Source organism: Salvelinus namaycush, chromosome 8, assembly GCF_016432855.1.
Source record: "Salvelinus namaycush isolate Seneca chromosome 8, SaNama_1.0, whole genome shotgun sequence".
NCBI lineage: Eukaryota > Metazoa > Chordata > Actinopteri > Salmoniformes > Salmonidae > Salvelinus > Salvelinus namaycush.
In genome coordinates this window covers 5,681,766-5,705,789 of record NC_052314.1, presented here as the reverse complement: position 1 = coordinate 5,705,789, position 24,024 = coordinate 5,681,766, and the positions used below count along the sequence as shown (strand labels likewise).

The 24,024-nt window shown below is 44.9% G+C and overlaps 1 protein-coding gene across 1 annotated transcript in view; it reads left to right on the top strand.

Moving 5' to 3' along the window:
• LOC120052330 (disintegrin and metalloproteinase domain-containing protein 10-like) overlaps positions 1-23,782 on the top strand; it is a 30,243-nt gene extending 6,461 nt beyond the window's left edge. The window contains exons 3-16 of the mRNA XM_038999178.1: positions 2,164-2,282; positions 4,435-4,593; positions 5,966-6,066; positions 7,184-7,333; positions 7,519-7,611; positions 7,857-8,040; positions 8,173-8,336; positions 8,973-9,156; positions 9,730-9,880; positions 11,115-11,298; positions 14,193-14,304; positions 15,424-15,644; positions 17,228-17,354; positions 18,198-23,782. Coding sequence (XP_038855106.1) covers positions 2,164-2,282; positions 4,435-4,593; positions 5,966-6,066; positions 7,184-7,333; positions 7,519-7,611; positions 7,857-8,040; positions 8,173-8,336; positions 8,973-9,156; positions 9,730-9,880; positions 11,115-11,298; positions 14,193-14,304; positions 15,424-15,644; positions 17,228-17,354; positions 18,198-18,430 — 2,182 coding nt within the window. The 3' untranslated portion in view covers positions 18,431-23,782. The remainder of the gene's footprint in view (positions 1-2,163; positions 2,283-4,434; positions 4,594-5,965; positions 6,067-7,183; positions 7,334-7,518; positions 7,612-7,856; positions 8,041-8,172; positions 8,337-8,972; positions 9,157-9,729; positions 9,881-11,114; positions 11,299-14,192; positions 14,305-15,423; positions 15,645-17,227; positions 17,355-18,197) is intronic.
• Positions 23,783-24,024: the final 242 nt, after the last annotated feature.

Sequence of the window (24,024 nt, the reverse complement as noted above, 5' to 3'; positions counted from 1 at the left end):
TGGAGTTCCCACATATGCTGAGCACGTGTTGGCTGCTTTTCCTTCACTCTGCGGTCCAACTCATCCCAAACCATCTCAATTGGGTTGAGGTCGGGGGATTGTAGAGGCCAGGTCTGATGCAGCACTCCATCAATCTCCTTGGTCAAATAGCCCTTACACATCCTGGATGTATGTTGGGTCCTGTTGAAAAACAAATGATGAGATGGCGTTTTACTGCAGAATGCTGTGCGAGCCATGCTGGTTAAGTGTGCCTTGAATTCTAAATAAATCACTGACAGTGTCACCAGCAAAGCACCATCACACCATCACACCACCACTTCCATGCTTCACCGTGGGAACCACACATGCGGAGATCATCCGTTCACCTACTCTGCGTCTCACAAAGACGCGGCGGTTGGAACCAAAAATCTCACATTTGGACCAGATTTCCACTGGTCTAATGTTCACTGCTCGTGTTTCTTGGCCCAAGCAAGTCTCTTCTTCTTATTGGTGTCCTTTTAGTAGTGGTTTCTTTGCAGCAATTCGACCATGAAGCCGTATCTCAAAGACACACCAACATGCACAGGTTGGAGCAGGGAGTGCCACACTGGGCGCCCGGTTGGAGCAGGGGGTGCCACACTGGGCGCCCGGTTGGAGCAGGGGGTGCCACACTGGGCGCCCGGTTGGAGCAGGGGGTGCCACACTGGGATCCCGGTTGGAGCAGGGGGTGCCACACTGGGATCCCGGTTGGAGCAGGGGGTGCCACACTGGGCGCCCGGTTGGAGCAGGGGGTGCCACACTGGGCGCCCGGTTGGAGCAGGGGGTGCCACACTGGGATCCCGGTTGGAGCAGGGGGTGCCACACTGGGATCCCGGTTGGAGCAGGGGGTGCCACACTGGGATCCCGGTTGGAGCAGGTGCCACAATGGGATCCTGTGGACGAGTTGTTGATGTCTCTGTCCCTGACGTTGAAAAACATCCCCACAGCATGATGCTGCCATCACCATGCTTCACCGCAGGGATGAGGCCAGGTTTCCTCCAGACGGGACTCTTGGTATTCAGGCTATATAGACCTCCTTGTAGTTTTATTTTGGGAGAAGTCACTGATTTTTGGCAACTCAAAATCATTTTCTTTCACTGTTCTAGTGTTTGAGGAGCCATACAGGACGTAATGAATTTCGTTCTTCAATTATTTACAATGGTACTTTTCCCCCCCCCCAACATCGTTTAATATGCAGTAAAGCCGTACTCTTTTTAAGATGACCTCATTTCTCTGTTGGTGTTGGAAATAATGTTTACTGCTCTTTCACCGTCTTTCAGGAGAGAAAAAAGAAATGCAAAAAAAATAAAAAAGTTGAATAAATGTTTTTATCTTCAGCTGAGCCAATGCCCTGGTCTTTTATCTCTGCATCTCGCTTTCATTTGCATTTTATTTTCTCCCGAGTCCTGAGAAATTAAGGCCTAGTTCCATCCAGAGTTTCTTATTTATGTATTTATTATTTAATTTATGTAATCAGGTTGGCCTATGTTATTGAGAACACATAAACACTTTTTTTTTTTACAATAACAACCTGAGCCATAGTATTGCAATGTTCAGACCATAGAAATATATTCTATAGAACAGACATTCTATGCTCAATATTTAAATGTTTCAGACCCACTCCCAGGCCTGAAGGCACATGTTCAGTGCCACATGTTTATAACATTAATACAGGGTCACAGGAGTAAGGGGTTTGAGACAAGAGACCGTTATCATCACGGGTAATTGAAACGTAACTGAAACGTTGCATATCGATGGTGTACTCAGAATGGTAAACAAGTCATTATGAAGGACAGATGTTTCAGAACGTGTCTTCCAAACTTTGCTAGTTTATTCAGATCCGTCTCTCCACAAGCACGAAGCACCTCGTGTCTTAGTGCTACTAGGCCTGTGTCTTTTCTTTGGCTCCGTTCATGGACATATTGTGGACCCCAGGAAGAGTAACTGTTGCAACAGCTAAAGCATGTGACTAAACATATTTGTGTGTATATATAACACACACACACACACACACACACACACACACACATCAGGTGGTTGTTTAATCAACAAGTCAATGTGTTTGTATCTGTCCCTACTCAGATATACCATACAGAAATGTGGCATGAATGACTTGGTACTAAACCTCTGTTTCTTGTCTGTCAGACATTTTAACCTGAGGATGAAGAGAGACACCAGTCTGTTTGCTGAGGACCTGAAGGTAGACATGGGAGGACAGGAGGTGAACTATGACACCTCTCATATCTACACTGGAGAAATATACGGTGAGTACTGATGTTACTACAGTGCATTCAGAGAGTATTCACACCCCTTGACTTTTTCCACATTTTGTTGTGTTACAGCATGAATTAAATAAATAAAAAGTCTTCTTTTTTTTTCACTGGCCTTCACACTTCTTAATGTCAAAGTGGAATTATGTTTTTTTTCTCCCAACATTTTTACAAATGAATTTAAAAAATGAAAAGATGAAATGTCTTGAGTCAGTAAGTAGGCAAGCCTAAATAAGTTCAGGAGTAAAAATGTACACATAAGTTGCATGGATTTCTTTTTTTTTATAATGACTACCTCATCTCTGTACCACTCACGTACAATTATATCTGTAGGTTCGCTCAGTCGAGCATTGAATTTCAAACAATGATTGAACCACAAAAACACTTTTTTTTCTCTCCACTTTGTCATTATAGGCTATTGTGTGTAAACGGGTGAGAATGGTTTATATATGTTTTATACATTTTGAATTCAGGCTGTAACACTGCAAAAAAAAAAAGGTATATTAAGTCAAGTGGTGTGATACTTTTTGAAGGCTCTGTATTTTGTGTGTGTGTGTGTGTGTGTCCATTCTATGAACTCATCTGTATGTGTTCTGTTAGCTGTGTGTTGCAATCAACTTGTATTTTGTGAAAGAGAAATTCCCTTTGGAGGACACAGTTCCATGCATCTATCTAAAAAAAAAACCCAAAAAAGATTGCCTGAGTGAGGTTGCGGTAGTTTTGAAAAATAACTTATTGGCCAAGTCCGGGTATTCTGTCTCTCTCTCCCTTCCCTTATTTTCAGTCCTGTTTCTTCCATTTGGGTCCCCAACAGGGGTTGAAACCGAAAATATTTAAAACAGGGAGGGGAGAGACAGACAGAATACCCGGACTTGGCCAATAAGTTATATTTAAATATTTAAAACAGGGAGGGGAGAGACAGACAGAATACCCGGACTTGGCCAATAAGTTATATTTAAATATTTAAAACAGGGAGGGGAGAGACAGACAGAATACCCGGACTTGGCCAATAAGTTATATTTAAATATTTAAAACAGGGAGGGGAGAGACAGACAGAATACCCTGACTTTGCCAATAAGTTATATTTAAATATTTAAAACAGGGAGGGGAGAGACAGACAGAATACCCGGACTTGGCCAATAAGTTATATTTAAATATTTAAAACAGGGAGGGGAGAGACAGACAGAATACCCGGACTTGGCCAATAAGTTATATTAAAATATTTTCGGTTCCAACCTCCAAAAAGCTAACAGTTTATATTATTTATTTCTGTTCCTTTTTAAACCTCTGAAATCAAATTACTTTACCAATCAGTGCGGATATAGAAGCTTGCTATGCAGCGGGCAAGCTATCTACATGCATTGGACAGACAAGTGTAGGTAGCGAGATGCGACTGAAATTTTTTTTAGAGAGAGACTGAGAGACTGAGAGACTGAGAGACTGAGAGACTGAGACTTGAAGCGCTGAGCATCTTGTTGTTATGACATGGATTATCTGAATTAGACCCATGGAATTATACCTACAGAGGAGCGGCTTCTATGAAGTAATTTTGAATGTCTACTGATCTTCAAAGAGCATTGACCCTTAACGGTGGACCAGAGCTAGCTATCAAGCTTGTGTGTGAAGATCGGCACCAGAATTTTAAATAAAAACACGTTTTACCTTTTTGTAGTTAATACATCCAATGTAAAATGTGAAAACTATAGTATCCTTAACTAGAATTGAAAAGTTTAGTTCATTCTTCTCTCGTGAAAAATCTCCCCCATGTTTGTAATGTCAGTAGGCTACTAGACTATGCTTCAGAGAGAGGGGGAGGGGCAGGTAGCCTACACATACACACATACGGGTAAAGATTTCCTGCTGCAGGCAGACACTGCAAGTAGTTTGTGAGTGACAGAGTGAAGGCTGGAAGAAGTTTCTGAGTGACAGAGTGAGGGCTTTGCATAGGCGCTTTGTTGCATTTTCTGTTGGACTGAGGAAAAACAATACCCGGAATGTAAAATAACATTAATAACCAGTTCCCATGCTTTTAAAATAATGGTTCTGTTCCGGAACAGTACAGATCACTTTCATTCCTGGTTCTGATTCTGTTCCTCAAATGTTTATTTTCCGGTTTCTTGATTTCTCCCGCCCCCCCTCTCCATAGGTGAGAAAGGTACCCTGAGCCATGGGTCTTTGGTGGATGGGAAGTTTGAGGGCTTCATCCAGACGTACCAGGGGACGTTCTACGTAGAGCCAGCAGAGAGATACCTGAAGGACCGGGACGTTCCCTTCCATTCAGTTATCTACCACGAGGACGACATCAGTAAGTACTGTAGTATGTGTGTGTACTGGAGTATACAGCTCCTTTCACTATTAAAAACACAAACACGCTTTGATGTACCCTCTTGTCATCTTTTAATTGTGTAGCTCTCTGGTGACATCCAAGAGTAGCTCTCTGGTGACTATAGATATGGAGTAGCTCACTGGTGACTATAGTATAGAGTTGCTCTCTGGTGACTATAGAGTTGCTCTCTGGTGACTATAGAGTTGCTCTCCGGTGACTATAGAGTTGCTCTCCGGTGACTATCCGGTGACTATAGAGTAGCTCTCCGGTGACTATAGAGTAGCTCTCCGGTGACTATAGAGTAGCTCTCTGGTGACTATAGAGTAGCTCTCTGGTGACTATAGAGTAGCTCTCTGGTGACTATGGAGTATCTCTCTGGTGACTATGGAGTAGCTATCTGGTGACTATGGAGTAGCTCTCTGGCGACTATGGAGTAGCTCTCTGGTGACAATAGAGTATCCTCTGGTGACTATGGAGTAGCTCTATGCTGTGACTATAGAGTATCTCTCTGGTGACTATGTAGTAGCTCTCTGGTGACTATAGAGTAGCTCTCTGGCGACTATGGAGTAGCTCCATGGTGTGACTATAGAGTATCTCTCTGGTGACTATGTAGTAGCTCTCTGGTGACTATGTAGTAGCTCTCTGGTGACTATGTAGTAGCTCTCTGGTGACTATGTAGTAGCTCTCTGGTGACTATGTAGTAGCTCTCTGGTGACTATGGAGTAGCTCTCTGGTGACTATGGAGTAGCTCTCTGGTGACTATGGAGTAGCTCTCTGGTGACTATGGAGTAGCTCTCTGGTGACTATGGAGTAGCTCCATGGTGACTATGGAGTAGCTCCATGGTGACAATGGAGTAGCTCTCTGGTGACTATAGAGTAGCTCTCTGGCGACTATGGAGTAGCTCTCTGGCGACTATGGAGTAGCTCTCTGGTGACAATAGAGTATCTCTCTGGTGACTATGGAGTATCTCTCTGGTGACTATGGAGTATCTCTCTGGTGACTATGGAGTAGCTCTCTGGTGACTATGGAGTAGCTCTCTGGTGACTATGGAGTAGCTCCATGGTGACTATGGAGTAGCTCTCTGGTGACTATAGAGTAGCTCTCTGGTGACTATAGAGTAGCTCTCTGGTGACTATAGAGTAGCTCTCTGGTGACTATAGAGTAGCTCTCTGGTGACTATGGAGTAGCTCCATGGTGACTATGGAGTAGCTCCATGGTGACTATGGAGTAGCTCCATGGTGACTATGGAGTAGCTCCATGGTGACAATGGAGTAGCTCTCTGGCGACTATAGAGTAGCTGAAGAGGATGAAGGTGACATAATGTTACCTCAGGTGTCTCTCTCCCTTTAGATTACCCCCATAAGTATGGTCCAGAGGGGGGCTGTGCCGACCACTCTGTGTTTGAGAGGATGAAGAAATACCAGGCCACTGCCATGGAGGAGCCAAACGAGGTAACAGACTGGGGGGTGTCTGAAATGGCACCATAATTCCCTATATAGGCACTACTTTGGATCAGGGCTCTATGGCACTACTGTATATACATTGAGTGTACCAAATATTAGGAACACCTGCTCTTTCTCTGACAGACTGACCAGGTGAAAGCTTGATGTCACCTGTTAAATCCACTTCAATTCAGTGTAGATGAAGGGGAGGAGACAGGTTACAGAAGGATTTTTAAGCCTTGAAACAATTAAGACATTTTATTTAACCTTTATTTAACTAGTCAAGTCAGTTAAGAACAAATTCTTATTTTCAATGACGGCCTACCGGGGAACAGTGGGTTAACTGCCTTGTTCAGGGGCAGAACAACAGACTTATACCTTGTCAGCTCGGGGATTCGATCTTGCAACCTTTCGGTTACTAGTCCAACGCTCTAACCACTAGGCTACCTGCCGCCCAGGGGACGCTCTACGTAGAGCCAGCTGAGAGATACATGGATTGTGTATGTGTGCCATTCAGAGGGTGAATGGGCAAGACAAATCATGTAAGTGCCTTTGAACGGGGTATGGTAGTAGGTACCAGGAACACCGGTTTGAGTGTGTCAAGAACTGCAACGCTGCTGGGTTTTTCACACTCAACAGTTTCTTGTGTCTATTAAGAATGGTCCACCACCCAAAGGACATCCATCCAACTTGACACCACTGTGGGAAGCATTGGAGTCAACATGGGCCAGCATCCCTGTGGAACGCTTTCAACACCTTGTAGAGTCCATGACCCGACGAATTGAGGCTGTTCTGAGGGCAAAAGGGGGTGCAACTCAATATTAGGAAGGTGCTTGGTGTACTCTGTGTGTATGTAACTATGTGATGATACTCCATGTAAGTATCTTTAGCTCAGTGGATACTAACATACTACATCTTGCATCAGATATTCGACTCGACATCTCATCATTGCTTCAGGCCCAAGAAAATGTATAATACAATGAAACTATAAGATTAGGGATTTCTTATTCTCATGGGGAGCTGTTGGTACAATACCGTCTACAATAATACAGTCTTTAATACTGTCCTTCTCCCCCCCTCGCTCCACCCCTCTTCCTCTCCTCCCCTGCACCCCTCCTCCTCCCAGAAGCTCCATGCAGAGGAGGCGTCCAGTGACCCGGTGTTGCTGAGGAAGAGGAGGACGGCTCAGATAGAGAAGAACACCTGTCAACTCTTCATCCAGACAGACCACCTCTTCTTCAAGTACTACAAGACCAGGGAGGCTGTCATCGCACAGGTACTGGATGATACACACACACACACACACAGTATTCCTCAATAGCACCAAGTGTATTGTTTGTGTGATACCGGGTTCTTTGGGGATGGGGAAACATGTCAACAATGTTTAGAACTGTGTGTCAAGATTCCAATCCAGAATAATGATGTGAATTCTGATGTATCTTGTTGTTGTTGTTGTTCCAGATCTCTAGTCACATCAAGGCTATAGATGCCATCTACCAGGGAACAGACTTCATGGGTATCCGGAACATCAGCTTTATGGTCAAGAGGATACGGGTGAGACCCTAGACAGTTGTTTTACCTGGCAACGTTCAGTCAATCAATCACCACCGGTTCCCACTTCCTGTTGTACTTATGGTTGTCTGTCGTGATGTCATTTCCTGTTACCGCATCCTGTTTGTCTGTCATGATGCCACTTCCTGTTGTACATCCTGTTACCACTTCTTATTGTCTGGTATGACATCACTTCCTGTTTCCCACTTCCTGTTATATGTTTAACATGTGGCCACTTCCTGCTCCAGATCAACACCACTACAGATGAGAGGGACCGGTCCAACCCTTTCCGCTTCGCTAACATCGGCGTGGAGAAGTTCCTGGAGCTGAACTCTGAGCAGAACCATGATGACTACTGTCTGGCCTACGTCTTCACTGACCGGGACTTTGATGATGGTGTGCTGGGTCTGGCCTGGGTCGGAGCTCCTGCAGGTACTGACACACAATTACTGGTCCTGTCTGGCTCATTTGGGAAGACCATGGCGCTCCAAAACTATTTGTGATGCATTATGGGTCTTGAAGGGATGGACCGACCCTCACTAATACCTGTCTGTCTGTCCACAGGGAGTTCTGGAGGGATCTGTGAGAAGAGTAAGCTGTATTCTGACGGGAAGAAGAAGTCCCTGAATACCGGCATCATCACTGTTCAGAACTACGCCTCCCACGTCCCTCCGAAGGTCTCACACATCACCTTTGCCCACGAGGTGGGACACAACTTTGGCTCTCCGGTGAGTTAGATAACATAGCCTGCTGATGGTAGATGCATGGATTACAGCAAAACCTCATCCGGACCTGCAATGGTCTATCTCTTTCTCTGTCTCTTTCTCTGTCTCTCTCTCTCTCTCTCGCACTCTCTGTCTCTGTCTCTTTCTCGCTCTGTCTGTGTCTCTCCCTCTCTGTCTGTGTCTCTCCCTCTCTGTCTGTGTCTCTCCCTCTCTGTCTGTGTCTCTCCCTCTCTGTCTGTGTCTCTCCCTCTCTGTCTGTGTCTCTCCCTCTGTCTGTTTCTCTCTCCCTCTCTGTCTGTGTCTCTCTCCCTCTCTGTCTGTGTCTCTCTCCCTCTCTGTCTGTGTCTCTCTCCCTCTCTGTCTGTGTCTCTCTCCCTCTCTGTCTGTGTCTCTCTCCCTCTCTGTCTGTGTCTCTCTCCCTCTCTGTCTGTGTCTCTCTCCCTCTCTGTCTGTGTCTCTCTCCCTTTCTGTCTGTGTTTCTCTCCCTCTCCGTCTGTGTTTCTCTCCCTCTCCGTCTGTGTCTCTCTCTCTCTGTGTGTGTGTCTCTCTCCTCTCTCTCTCTCTCTCTCTCTCTCTCTGTCTCTCTGTCTCTCTCTCTCTGTCTCTGTGTACCTATGTATGTTTTGTTTGTAACCGCAGCATGACTCGGGGTCAGAGTGCACCCCAGGGGAGTCTAAGACCCAGGATAAGAAGGAGAAGGGGAACTACATCATGTACGCCCGGGCCACATCAGGAGACAAACTCAACAACAACAAGTTCTCCGTCTGTAGTGTCAGGAACATCAGCCAGGTCCTGGAGAAGAAGAGGGGAAGCTGCTTTGTCGGTATGTTTCCACTGCTGTCTATGGTGTTCGAAGCTAATTTGTCAGTACGTTTCCACTGCTGTGTATGGTGTTCGAAGCTAATTTGTCAGTACGTTTCCACTGCTGTGTATGGTGTTCGAAGCTAATTTGTCAGTACGTTTCCACTGCTGTGTATGGTGTTCGAAGCTAATTTGTCAGTACGTTTCCACTGCTGTGTATGGTGTTTGAAGCTAATTTGTCAGTATGTTTCCACTGCTGTGTATGGTGTTCGAAGCTAATTTGTCGGTATGTTTCCACTGCTGTGTATGGTGTTCGAAGCTAAGTTGTCGGTACGTTTCCACTGCTGTGTATGGTGTTCGAAGCTAAGTTGTCGGTACGTTTCCACTGCTGTGTATGGTGTTCGAAGCTAATTTGTCAGTACATTAGTTTAAGATTGGTTGTAGAATTCCGTTAAATGTCTTAAACCAGGATTTCTGGAAAGCCTTGGAATTTTGGGAACGTTTCTGAAATTCTACACTGTATTCAAGATCAAATGTGTTATTTTGAATGTAATTTCGTAACGTGTATGTGTTCTTTCTGCCCCCCCCCCTACAGAGTCAGGCCAGCCCATCTGTGGTAATGGGTTAGTGGAGCCAGGGGAGGAGTGTGACTGTGGATACAGCGATCAATGCAGAGACCAGTGTTGCTATGACGCCGACCAGCCTGACAACAGGAAGTGTAAACTAAAACCCAACAAAGTCTGCAGGTAAGATGGCCCACCTGACAGAGTAGCTGTGGTCCAGGAAGTTAACCTGACCGAGTAGCAGTGGTCCAGGAAGTTAACCTGACCGAGTAGCTGTGGTCCAGGAAGTTAACCTGACCGAGTAGCTGTGGTCCAGGAAGTTAACCTGACCGAGTAGCTGTGGTCCAGGAAGTTAACCTGACCGAGTAGCAGTGGTCCAGGAAGTTAACCTGACCGAGTAGCTGTGGTCCAGGAAGTTAACCTGACAGAGTAGCAGTGGTCCAGGAAGTTAACCTGACAGAGTAGCAGTGGTCCAGGAAGTTAACCTGACAGAGTAGCTGTGGTCCAGGAAGTTAACCTGACAGAGTAGCTGTGGTCCAGGAAGTTAACCTGACAGAGTAGCTGTGGTCCAGGAAGTTAACCTGACCGAGTAGCTGTGGTCCAGGAAGTTAACCTTACAGAGTAGCTGTGGTCCAGGAAGTTAACCTGACCGAATAGCTGTGGTCCAGGAAGATAACCGGACTGAGTAGCTGTGGTCCAGGAAGTTAACCTGACCGAGTAGCAGTGGTCCAGGAAGTTAACCTGACCGAGTAGCTGTGGTCCAGGAAGTTAACCTGACAGAGTAGCTGTGGTCCAGGAAGTTAACCTGACAGAGTAGCTGTGGTCCAGGAAGTTAACCTGACAGAGTAGCAGTGGCCCAGGAAGTTAACCTGACAGAGTAGCAGTGGCCCAGGAAGTTAACCTGGCAGAGTAGCTGTGGCCCAGGAAGTTAACCTGACAGAGTAGCAGTGGTCCAGGAAGTTAACCTGACAGAGTAGCTGTGGTCCAGGAAGTTAACCTGACCGAGTAGCAGTGGTCCAGGAAGTTAACCTGACAGAGTAGCAGTGGTCCAGGAAGTTAACCTGACAGAGTAGCAGTGGTCCAGGAAGTTAACCTGACAGAGTAGCAGTGGTCCAGGAAGTTAACCTGACAGAGTAGCAGTCCAGGAAGTTAACCTGACAGAGTAGCAGTGGTCCAGGAAGTTAACCTGACAGAGTAGCTGTGGTCCAGGAAGTTAACCTGACAGAGTAGCTGTGGTCCAGGAAGTTAAGGGACTCAAACTGAGGAAATAAGACGCTTCGTTTCTTACAAATGTCATTGTAATTAAATTACTAAAATTGACGTGTTTGGAGGTTTATTTCTGTCATTTTGTTAATTTCTGTCAAATTGTGTATTTTCCATAATACAAATTGAAGCCTTTCATCTTTCCCTCCCCCAGTCCTAGCCAGGGCCCGTGCTGTACTCCTGAGTGCTACTATAAGGGCCGTAATGAGAAGTGTCGTGAGGAGTCTGAGTGTGCTCATCAGGGCATGTGTAACGGGGGTACGGCCCAGTGCCCCACCTCTGAACCCAAGGCCAACTTCACCGCCTGCCACGGAGAGACTCAAGTGTGCCTCAACGGGGTGAGTGGATACCTGGCTACCTGTAGTGTGTAGTTAATTACCTGGCTACCTGTAGTGTGTAGTTAAATACCTGGCTACCTGTAGTGTGTAGTTAAATACCTGGCTACCTGTAGTGTGTAGTTAAATACCTGGCTACCTGTAGTGTGTAGTTAAATACCTGGCTACTTGTAGTGTGTAGTTAAATACCTGTCTACCTGTAGTGTGTAGTTAAATACCTGGCTACCTGTAGTGTGTAGTTAAATACCTGGCTACCTGTAGTGTGTAGTTAAATACCTGGCTACCTGTAGTGTGTAGTTAAATACCTGGCTACCTGTAGTGTGTAGTTAAATACCTGGCTACCTGTAGTGTGTAGTTAAATACCTGGCTACCTGTAGTGTGTAGTTAAATACCTGGCTACCTGTTGTTAAATACCTGGCTACCTGTAGTTAAATACCTGGGTACCTGTAGTTAAATACCTGGGTACCTGTAGTTAAATACCTGGGTACCTGTAGTGTGTAGTTAAATACCTGGCTACCTGTAGTTAAATACCTGTCTACCTGTAGTGTGTAGTTAAATACCTGGCTACCTATAGTTAAATACCTGGCTACCTGTAGTTAAATACCTGTCTACCTGTAGTTAAATACCTGGCTACCTGTAGTTAAATACCTGGCTACCTGTAGTTAAATACCTGGCTACCTGTAGTTAAATACCTGGCTACCTGTAGTTAAATACCTGGCTACCTGTAGTTACATACCTGGCTACCTGTAGTTACATACCTGGCTACCTGTAGTTACATACCTGGCTACCTGTAGTTAAATACCTGGCTACATGTAGTTAAATACCTGGCTACCTGTAGTTAAATACCTGGCTACCTGTAGTTAAACACCTGGCTACCTGTAGTTAAATACCTGGCTACCTGTAGTTAAATACCTGGCTACCTGTAGTGTGTAGTTAAATACCTGGCTACCTGTTGTTAAATACCTGTCTACCTGTAGTGTGTAGTTAAATACCTGGCTACCTATAGTTAAATACCTGGCTACCTGTAGTTAAATACCTGGCTACCTGTAGTTAAATACCTGGCTACCTGTAGTTAAATACCTGGCTACCTGTAGTTAAATACCTGGTTACCTGTAGTTAAATACCTGGCTACCTGTAGTGTGTAGTTAAATACCTGTCTACCTGTAGTGTGTAGTTAAATACCTGTCTACCTGTAGTGTGTAGTTAAATACCTGGCTACCTATAGTTAAATACCTGGCTACCTATAGTTAAATACCTGGCTACCTGTAGTTAAATACCTGGCTACCTGTAGTTAAATACCTGGCTACCTGTAGTTAAATACCTGGCTACCTGTAGTTAAATACCTGGCTACCTATAGTTAAATACCTGGCTACCTGTAGTTAAATACCTGGTTACCTGTAGTTAAACACCTGGCTACCTGTAGTTAAATACCTGGCTACCTGTAGTTAAATACCTGGCTACCTGTAGTGTGTAGTTAAATACCTGGCTACCTGTAGTTAAATACCTGTCTACCTGTAGTGTGTAGTTAAATACCTGGCTACCTATAGTTAAATACCTGGCTACCTATAGTTAAATACCTGGCTACCTGTAGTTAAATGCCTGGCTACCTGTAGTTAAATACCTGGCTACCTGTACTTAAATACCTGGCTACCTGTAGTTAAATACCTGGCTACCTGTAGTTAAATACCTGGCTACCTGTAGTTAAATACCTGGCTACCTGTAGTGTGTAGTTAAATACCTGGCTACCTGTAGTTAAATTCCTGGCTACCTGTAGTGTGTAGTTAAATACCTGGCTACCTGTAGTTAAATTCCTGGCTACCTGTAGTGTGTAGTTAAATACCTGGCTACCTGTAGTGTGTAGTTAAATACCTGGCTACCTGTAGTTAAATTCCTGGCTACCTGTAGTGTGTAGTTACATACCTGGCTACCTGTAGTGTGTAGACCTATCATCTAGCTTTGTGCCAATGTATACCAGGCTCCTCAACTCAGCCTAGAATCTGCTCTGACCTGCACTGTTTTTACGGCTGATAGAATGGAATGCTTCTCATGTTTACTGTGAATGTTGTTTGCTATGTTGATCTGTGTCTTGTCCAATTAGTCACCACATATGAATTTTCCTCACAGGGAAATCAAAAGGGATGTATTTTCCTACTAGCTCTGACTTTGCTGATTAGTATTAGAGAATTTCCAGTCATCGGGTGATTTTCAGTACCTATACTGTTCTCTTTGAAGTAGAAAGAAGAATCTATATAAGTTGAAATATTAGACATGTTAAAAAAATCAGAACGTAAGCAGAATCCGTGTGGATGAAGCAAGGTAGACCGACAAGACGTGACTGGTCTGGGCCATATCTGATCTTGTAAAGGCTACTGGACACGCACATGGGTTAATCATACATGGATAACATCGGCCTGAACTTGTGAAGATCTTTGGACAGGAACATTAGCTAATCAGTTATAGGCACCATTAGACCTGCAGTAGGAGTGTGCATGTCACGCCACCAATAGAATCTATGCCCCAATGTCTGAGACAATAAGAGAATGGAAACTAAGCAAGACAACAAGATTCATACAGTGGAGTGACGATGTTATGTAAGGGTAAGACTGTATAAAAGTCGAGTACTAAGAATGAAGAGTCAGTTCTTCCATGGAATTGCTCGGCTTTGTTATTCTCTGTAATAAAGTCTGTTTGAATTCACAAGCTCCGGTATCTGAGAAATATTTGATTCAATATTTCCACGACATTAGCTACTTTATTGAGAAAAAATTTACTTACTATAAATGTGATATGTGGTTGTCCCACCTAGCTAAGCTAAATGCATTAAACTGTAAGTCGCTCTGGATAAATGACTAAAATGTCACATGATATCTCATCCCTTCTATTGGCTCCTCCTCCAGGGCTGTTCTGGCTCCATCTGTGAGAAGTATGGTCTGGAGGTCTGTACCTGTGCCAGCGTGGAGGGCAAGGACGAGACTGACGAGCTGTGCCACGTTTGCTGTAGTGAGAAAAGTGAGTCCTGTTACCACGTCTTCACGGTCCCCTCCTGTTACCACGTCTTCACGGTCCCCTCCTGTTACCACGTCCTCTCGGTCCCCTCCTGTTACCACGTCCTCGCGGTCCCCTCCTGACACCACGTCCTCGCGGTCCCCTCCTGTTACCACGTCCTCGCGGTCCCCTCCTGTTACCACGTCCTCGCGGTCCCCTCCTGACACCACGTCCTCGCGGTCCCCTCCTGTTACCACGTCCTCGCGGTCCCCTCCTGACACCACGTCCTCACGGTCCCCTCCTGTTACCACGTCCTCGCGGTCCCCTCCTGTTACCACGTCCTCACGGTCCCCTCCTGTTACCACGTCCTCGCGGTCCCCTCCTGACACCACGTCCTCACGGTCCCCTCCTGTTACCACGTCCTCGCGGTCCCCTCCTGTTACCACGTCCTCGCGGTCCCCTCCTGTTACCACGTCCTCGCGGTCCCCTCCTGTTACCACGTCCTCGCGGTCCCCTCCTGTTACCACGTCCTCGCGGTCCCCTCCTGTTACCACGTCCTCGCGGTCCCCTCCTGTTACCACGTCCTCGCGGTCCCCTCCTGTTACCACGTCCTCGCGGTCCCCTCCTGACACCACGTCCTCGCGGTCCCCTCCTGTTACCACGTCCTCGCGGTCCCCTCCTGTTACCACGTCCTCGCGGTCCCCTCCTGTTACCACGTCCTCGCGGTCCCCTCCTGTTACCACGTCCTCACAGTCCCCTCCTGACGTTCACATCGTTTTAGGACTTATATTGGAATTGTATGATGTCCTTTACAGGTTTAGCTACACTCCAGATACTTTCCAAATGTTCCTGGGTGTTTCAGAAATCCCGGTTGGAGGATTCCCGGTTGGAGGATTCCCAGTTGGAGGATTCCCGGTTGGAGGATTCCCAGTTCGAGGATTCCCTCGTGATTTTGGGAATCCTCCAATCAAGGATTTCTGGAGAAAAAGGAACTTTTTGTTGAATTGTTCAACCTTACTTGCCAGCTTATATGATAGCTACATTGTAAGACAATGTTTAAAGCTCTTCGAGATTCTTTGTGTAATGAATAGCGTTATAAAATATTACATTATTATTGACACCTGTGATTCTCTCACGTTGCAGTGGACCCCAACACCTGCAGCAGTACAGGTTCAGAGAAGCTGGCCCGGTTCTTCAATAAGAAAGTCACCACGCTGCCCGCGGGGTCTCCCTGCAACGACTTCAAGGGCTACTGTGACGTGTTCATGAGGTGTCGGCTGGTGGACGCGGACGGCCCTCTGGCCAGACTGAAGAAGGCCATCTTCAACCCTGAGCTCTATGAAAACATTGCAGAGTGGATAGTGGTACGTAGCTTACTGACCCGACTCTTCGACCCCTGAGCTCTATGAGAACATTGCAGAGTGGATAGTGGTACGTAGCTTACTGACCCGACTCTTCGACCCCTGAGCTCTATGAGAACATTGCAGAGTGGATAGTGGTACGTAGCTTACTGACCTGACTCTTCGACCCCGAGCTCTATGAGAACATTGCAGAGTGGATAGTGGTACGTAGCTTACTGACCCGACTCTTCAACCCCGGGCTCTATGAGAACATTGCAGAGTGGATAGTGGTACGTAGCTTACTGACCCGACTCTTCGACCCCGAGCTCTATGAGAACATTGCAGAGTGGATAGTGGTACGTAGCTTACTGACCCGACTCTTCAACCCCGAGCTCTATGAGAACATTGCAGAGTGGATAGTGGTACGTAGCTTACTGACCCGACTCTTCAACCCCGAGCTCTATGAGAACATTGCAGAGTGGATAGTGGTACGTAGCTTACTGACCCGACTCTTCGACCCCGAGCTCTATGAGAACATTGCAGAGTGGATAGTGGTACGTAGCTTACTGACCCGACTCTTCAACCCCGAGCTCTATGAGAACATTGCAGAGTGGATAGTGGTACGTAGCTTACTGACCCGACTCTTCAACCCCGGGCTCTATGAGAACATTGCAGAGTGGATAGTGGTACGTAGCTTACTGACCCGACTCTTCGACCCTGAGCTCTATGAGAACATTGCAGAGTGGATAGTGGTACGTAGCTTACTGACCCGACTCTTCGACCCTGAGCTCTATGAGAACATTGCAGAGTGGATAGTGGTACGTAGCTTACTGACCCGACTCTTCCACCCCGAGCTCTATGAGAACATTGCAGAGTGGATAGTGGTACGTAGCTTACTGACCCGACTCTTCCACCCCGAGCTCTATGAGAACATTGCAGAGTGGATAGTGGTACGTAGCTTACTGACCTGACTCTTCGACCCTGAGCTCTATGAGAACATCTAAAATGATAGTTATGTGTCGTTGCTGGCTTGACTCACATTGTATTTTAATATCATACCATTTTCACACTACTGCGCTGGCCTGGTTCTGTATACACCGTATTGTAAAGGAGATATCAGCACAAGCCTAGTACTGGTCAGGTTGGTGTGAAAAGGGTATTTGGTCAACTGACCTTTTTGGTTTTCAACCGATGTAAAGTGGCACACACTGGCATGCCTTTGGAAACTCTCACGTAAACCGCGAAACTTATTCTAATCTTGTTTTTTTATTTATTTTATTTTATTGTACACTCACTTATAAATGTGACCTGTGGAATGTACATGCCATGTTGACTTGGGAGCACCGGCTCAGATAATACATGAAATGTCACACGGTTCCATCTGTGTGGCAGTGTTGGTCACAGAAAATAGGTGCTTTGCAATATGGATCAAGATGAGATGGAGGTCATTTAAAACAAAATAAATTATTTGGAAAAGTTTTTGTGCCGCAGAAAAGTTTATCCCATTTAAGGTGTGACACGGTTTTTTTAAAAAAAGTTAGGAACCACTTCAGTAGATGTCACTATATACCCTTAAATGTAATCTGTGTTTTCCGTTCTAATTCCAGGCTCACTGGTGGGCAGTGTTGTTGATGGGCATCGCTCTGATCATGTTGATGGCTGGCTTCATTAAGATCTGTAGTGTCCACACCCCTTCCAGCAATCCCAAACTGCCCCCACCCAAACCACTACCAGGTGAGTGTCTGTCGTCACCCCCAGCTCTCCCATATTAACCACTACCGGGTGAGTGTCTGTCGTCACCCCCAGCTCTCCCATATTAACCACTACCAGATGAGTGTCTGTCGTCACACCCAGCTCTCCCACCCAAACCACTACCAGGTGAGTGTCTGTCGTCACCCCCAGCTCTCCCAAATTAACCACTACCAGGTGAGTGTCTGTCGTCACCCCCAGCTCTCCCACCCAAACCACTACCAGGTGAGTGTCTGTCGTCACCCCCAGCTCTCCCACCCAAACCACTACCAGGTGAGTGTCTGTCGTCACCCCCAGCTCTCCCATATTAACCACTACCAGGTGAGTGTCTGTCGTCACACCCAGCTCTCCCACCCAAACCACTACCAGGTGAGTGTCTGTCGTCACCCCCAGCTCTCCCATATTAACCACTACCAGGTGAGTGTCTGTCGTCACCCCCAGCTCTCCCACCCAAACCACTACCAGGTGAGTGTCTGTCGTCACCCCCAGCTCTCCCATATTAACCACTACCAGGTGAGTGTCTGTCGTCACACCCAGCTCTCCCACCCAAACCACTACCAGGTGAGTGTCTGTCGTCACCCCCAGCTCTCCCATATTAACCACTACCAGGTGAGTGTCTGTCGTCACCCCCAGCTCTCCCATATTAACCACTGGAGATACGAGCCGTCTTTTCAATGGACTTATTGCCTACTTAGTCTTGTTTTCCTCTGTGGTTGTTTTGTTGGGGTGCATTACAAACCTTCAAATAATTTGGGAAGTGGAGCAGACGAGACAAAGAAGAGCTGTTGATAGGTTGTAAACTAATCTGTCTCCCTCCCTCTATACCAGGCACGCTAAAGAGGAGGAGAGCCCAGCAGCACGCCCGGGACGCCCGAGACGCCCAGGTGCACCAGTCCCAGTCCCACCACGGAGGTGGAGATCACGGCCAGCACCACCCAGTCTCCGGAGGCCAGCGGCAGCAGCCCTCACGCCAGGCCCAGCCACAGCCCCAGCCTCAGAGGCACCACCGCAGCCAGGGCCAGCCCAGAGAAAACTACCAGATGGGTCAGATGAGACGCTGAGCTGTTGAGACACTGGGGCTTCGGGGTTGGGACCGCTCGGGGTTGGGACCGCTCGGTCCGCTGCTCCCTCCATCGACTGCTCCTTGCCTTGGCTCCTCCACGTGCCTATCTATGTAACTGGTGGGACTGGGCTTTGAACCGATTTGTGGGATTTTAATCCGGGTCTTCAGGGTGGGAATCTGACGTCCTGACCGTTTAGATCAACAGGATTTTCTTAGCATTTTTTCTTGATTAGGATCGATGGAATCAAGGGAAAGGGAACCACACTTTAGTTTTTACACGTTTTTTTTAGGATTTCCTCTTGGTCTAATGGTTAAGGTGTTGGGTTGCCACGTGGGAGGACCTGGGTTCGAATCCCACCGGTTTACACCTAACAGTAGGATATAACACTTGCTTCAGTCCTTCCAAAGAACAGCCTTAACTGGTTGTTTACCATCCTCATACCCTCCATCTACAAACAAAACAGAGTTGAGAAAGTGAGAATAAACGGACCCCCCCCCCCCCCCCCCCCCCCAACGACCACCACTGACTGTAGCCTGCAGCACGGCTGACCTCTTCAGTCTTGTTTTCTGTGGCTCTCGATGTGCAGTGGAATCCACCATCAGTCATTTTGTTTGACCATCCACCATTTTTTTATTTTTTTTGTGGAGTGGAAGTGACCATCCACCATTTTGTCTTTTTTGTGGAGTGGAAGTGACCATCCACCATTTTGTCTTTTTTGTGGAGTGGAAGTGACCATCCACCATTTTTTTTTTTTTTTTGTGGAGTGGAAGTGACCATCCACCATTTTGTCTTTTTTGTGGAGTGGAAGTGACCATCCACCATTTTGTCTTTTTTTGTGGAGTGGAAGTGACCATTGGCCATTTCCAATGCAGTAGGTCTTCGGTCTGCCTCTTTTTCCCACCAAATCTTTCTTTCTTTCAATGGAGTGCCAACGAGTGGAGGAATTGACTGGTTTCATCACGTGTAGCTTTACTACCTTCGGTCATGTTTTTACCTCCTCTTGAGTGAGAACACCCGTGTGATCCTTGGCTCCTGGTTGGTTGAAATGTTTTGTCAGCCATAGTAGCCAGGAAGTGAAGTGAAAAACACTCGGAGGAGATTTGCTGTACTTATGACTACAACACAACGTTTCAAATAACTGGGAAAAGAGACGGAGCTCTTCTCTTGGTTTCTCCATGTAGACTGACTGTCTTCTGCATGTGATTGTACAGATTTCAGTGTAACATAAGTGAAAAAAACTAAACTATTTCTTCTACTGTAAATGTACGTATGATTCTTTACTGTTTTTTGGTTAGTACTGTACTCTCAGGACAGTAACACAAATGAAGATATCTGGAATAGTAAATGGGTGAGTTCTGTGGACTGGACACTGTAGTTGGAAATTGACAGCATTTCACCAATCAAGTTCTTCTTTTTCTGCAGTGATGGAATCATATGGATGGAATTCTCTATGGCATTGTGTTTAGGGTCCGGTTGCTAGATGCTAGGGTCCAAGGATTGAACAAAAAGGTCACCACCATTTCCCACTACTTCTCACCTTTGACCTTTTGTGACGTTCAAGATCTCCCTCATCTCATCTGGTAACAACTTGTTCTGATCACATCATGATGTAACGACTTGTTCTGACCCTGTCATGATGTAACGACTTCTGATCACGTCATGATGACATCCTGATGTAACGACTTGTTCTGACCCTGTCATGATGTAACGACTTCTGATCACGTCATGATGACATCATGATGTAACGACTTGTTCTGATCATGTCATGATGACATCATGATTAATGACTTGTTCTGGCCACGTCATGATGTAACGACTTGTTCTGATCACGTCATGATGACATCATGATGTAACGACTTGTTCTGATCACGTCATGATGACATCATGATGTAACGACTTGTTCTGATCACGTCATGATGTAACGACTTGTTCTGATCATGTCATGATGACATCATGATTAATGACTTGTTCTGGCCACGTCATGATGACATGATGTAACGACTTGTTCTGATCACGTTATGATGACATCATGATGTAATGACTTGTTCTGATGACGTCATGATGTAACGACTTGTTCTGATCACGTCAGGATGTAACGACTTGTTCTGATCACGTCATGATGACATCATGATGTAACGACTTGTTCTGATCACGTCATGATGTAACAACTTGTTCTGATCATGTCATGATGACATCATGATGTATCGACTTGTTCTGGCCACGTCATGATGTAACAACTTGTTCTGATCACGTCATGATGTAACGACTTGTTCTGGCCACGTCATGATGTAACAACTTGTTCTGATCATGTCATGATGACATCATGTTTAATGACTTGTTCTGGCCACGTCATGATGACATGATGTAACGACTTGTTCTGATCACGTCATGATGTAACGACTTGTTCTGGCCACGTCATGATGTAACAACTTGTTCTGATCATGTCATGATGACATCATGTTTAATGACTTGTTCTGGCCACGTCATGATGACATGATGTAACGACTTGTTCTGATCACGTCGTGATGTAACGACTTGTTCTGATCACGTCATGATGACATCATGATGTAACGACTTGTTCTGGCCACGTCATGATGTAACGACTTGTTCTGGTCACGTCATGATGTAATGACTTGTTCTGATCACGTCATGATGTAATGACTTGTTCTGACCACGTCACGATGACATCACGATGTGAAGACTTGTTCTGATGACATCACAATGTAACGACTTGTTCTGATGACATCACGATGTAACGACTTGTTCTGATGACATCACGATGTAACGACTTGTTCTGATGACATCACGATGTAACGACTTGTTCTGATGACATCACGATGTAACGACTTGTTCTGATGACATCACGATGTAACGACTTGTTCTGACCACGTCATGATGACATCACGATGTAACGACTTGTTCTGATGACATCACGATGTAACGACTTGTTCTGATGACATCACGATGTAACGACTTGTTCTGATCACGTCATGATGTAACGACTGGGGATAGAAGAATCAGGGGAAAGAAAGGAAAGGGAACTTCACTTTTAGGTTTTACACACTTCTTCTTTTTCTTGATATGTTTTGATGCAGAAGAATAGAACAAATAACCACTAACGGAAAGCTGATGATTCTGCCTGTTATATTAGGTCAGTGATGCGTTTTTTTTAAGAGACATTTTATGGCACGCATTCAAAATGGCACCCTATTCACTATTTAGCCCTATGCACCCTGGTCAAAAGTAGTGCACTATATAGGGTTTAGGGTGCCATTTCGGACATACTATTAATGCACTCTGTACTAAAGTAAGTGTATCAAATTGCTAGGTTTACGTGAGTGTGGAAAATATATACAAAAACGATTCCAGAATGGATTAAAAAAAAATGAGTACAATTGATATCAAACTGTTAATTTTCAATGTGGGCATGGAATTTAAATTTTAAATATGACTACGGTTGATTTGACAAAGGTCTGTACTAAATTGTCTGTTACGTAATTGATCACAACCGATAACTTGCCAATGATAGCTGGGGTTGACTAGTCAGGTCTGTAGTACAGACAGCAGGGTGAGTAGTTATTTCCAACTAACACTATGTATAGAGCTAGAATCTGGATTAAATGGTCTTCCATCCTGTAACAATGTGTGTGGATGCCTGGATTGGGTTCATTATGCATCAAACGGAAGAAAACGGACTGCAACACGGAAGGGCCTACTTGGATTTGTCAAAAAAAAAAAACGTTCATTTTCGTTTTTTCCCCGTTACAAAATGTTTTGAACATGGTTTTCTGCTGTGTGCCCTAATGAAGATGACCCTTTTGTGTTGCTCCATTGTGTCCTTTACAGAGGTGAAGACTGTGGGCTTTTACATTAACATTGGTGTGCCATACATGTCTTTGTACTTGTGGGCGAACGAGTCATATCATTTATGAACGAGTCATATCTTTTTTATCATTACCTTTTTATGTAGGAAAAAACCAGTAGGAAGGTCTCTAAAAGCCATGCACTAGTTTGAATGGAAGCCTGGTCCCAGACCTACTACTGCTGTCTGGCCAACTCCTATGGTTAATTGTCATGCCAAGCAGTGATTTGACTATGATTTCTTTTGCAAAGGAGTTGGCCAGACAAACAGATGTGTGGGTCCTGGATAGAAGTGTCAGGTTTTTTTGAGGAGATGGAGACTACGAGGCAGTAGTACTAGGTGTTTACTCCTGCCCTTTTAATATTACAAAGACTGTAGGTTGGGTTGATGTGGAACAACATTTGGAACATAGCCTAGATCACGTAAACAACTTCAAAGCTAAACCCCAACCATACTGTTCTGGGTCAAATCTGTTCTTTTCACACTATCATGCTGACCCCAACCATACTGTTCTTGGTCATTTCCAGCATGGTTCCAGCAACTATGTTTTAATGTGTAACCAGGCCAGGGCAGTATAACTTGGTTTGGCTCGGTTCAGCTCGGTACTGTGAAAAGGGTAATGGACTCTGTTGGGGACTTAGGCGCTTGTCTGTTTTCCATTGAATCCTGTATTTCACATTGCTGAATAACTGGGAGACTGGATGCTAAATTAATCGACTGGTCGCTAAATTCATCGACTGGTCGCTAAATTCAACATGGAGTTTTTCTGAAGAGAAGGAAGCTGTTAAAAATATATATATCTGACCAGCTAGCACACTCACAGTACACTAAGCCAGACATATTTCCCTGTAAACTTGTACAGTACTTGGAGAATTTAGAGTTTTAATTTGAAGATAAAAATCTAAAATTTTGAAATCGAGGAAAAACTGTTCAGAAACCAAACATCCCCTTCTCAAAACCTTCTGAGTAACACTTGATTTTGAAGGGCACCTACGTAAGTATTTTATAACATTCATAAACCATACATAAAACATTCATAACCAGTACATAAGTATTTCATAGTAGACATAATGTATTAAATGCTTACACACTGATTATGAATGTGTTATAATGTCTTACCCTTTAAATAAAGTGTTACCAACCTCCCTTTCCTGGGTTATTTTCGTATCTATGCTAGTTGAAATGGGATTAGTTTTAAATATAATTTACTTTAATTCTCCACCATCATGAAAATGGTAAAAAAAAAAAAAAAAATTCAGTGTGATGGACTTAAATGTTTCCTTCATTCTCATTTCATTTAAGTCTGTTATCCTGTGGCATGGTTTGGATTTTATTTAATTATTTTTTTTTAAATTTCGTGGTCTTCATGATATAGAAGGTTCTAAACGTAAAACTGAAATGTCCAAAATTGAGTTGAAAAAATGTTGTAGGGGAAATGAAGATCTAGGCCCGAAAGAACACACGATGATTAAAAAGTAAAAAAACTACTGTCTGATTTTAATGTTCACTGTGTTTTATACAGTATCAAACATTGTTGTTCACTTTGAACATTTTTACTAAAGAAATTCAAAAAATGTATTGTGTAATTTTTTTGGGAGTACTTTAAATGCATTAATTAAAAGACTCGTTCAAAATAAATTGGATTTGATTCACTGTATAAAATTTGTTTAGAACTATTACTTGAATAATATTTTTTATTTAGTTCTATTGGTGTTCTATAGTAATTTCT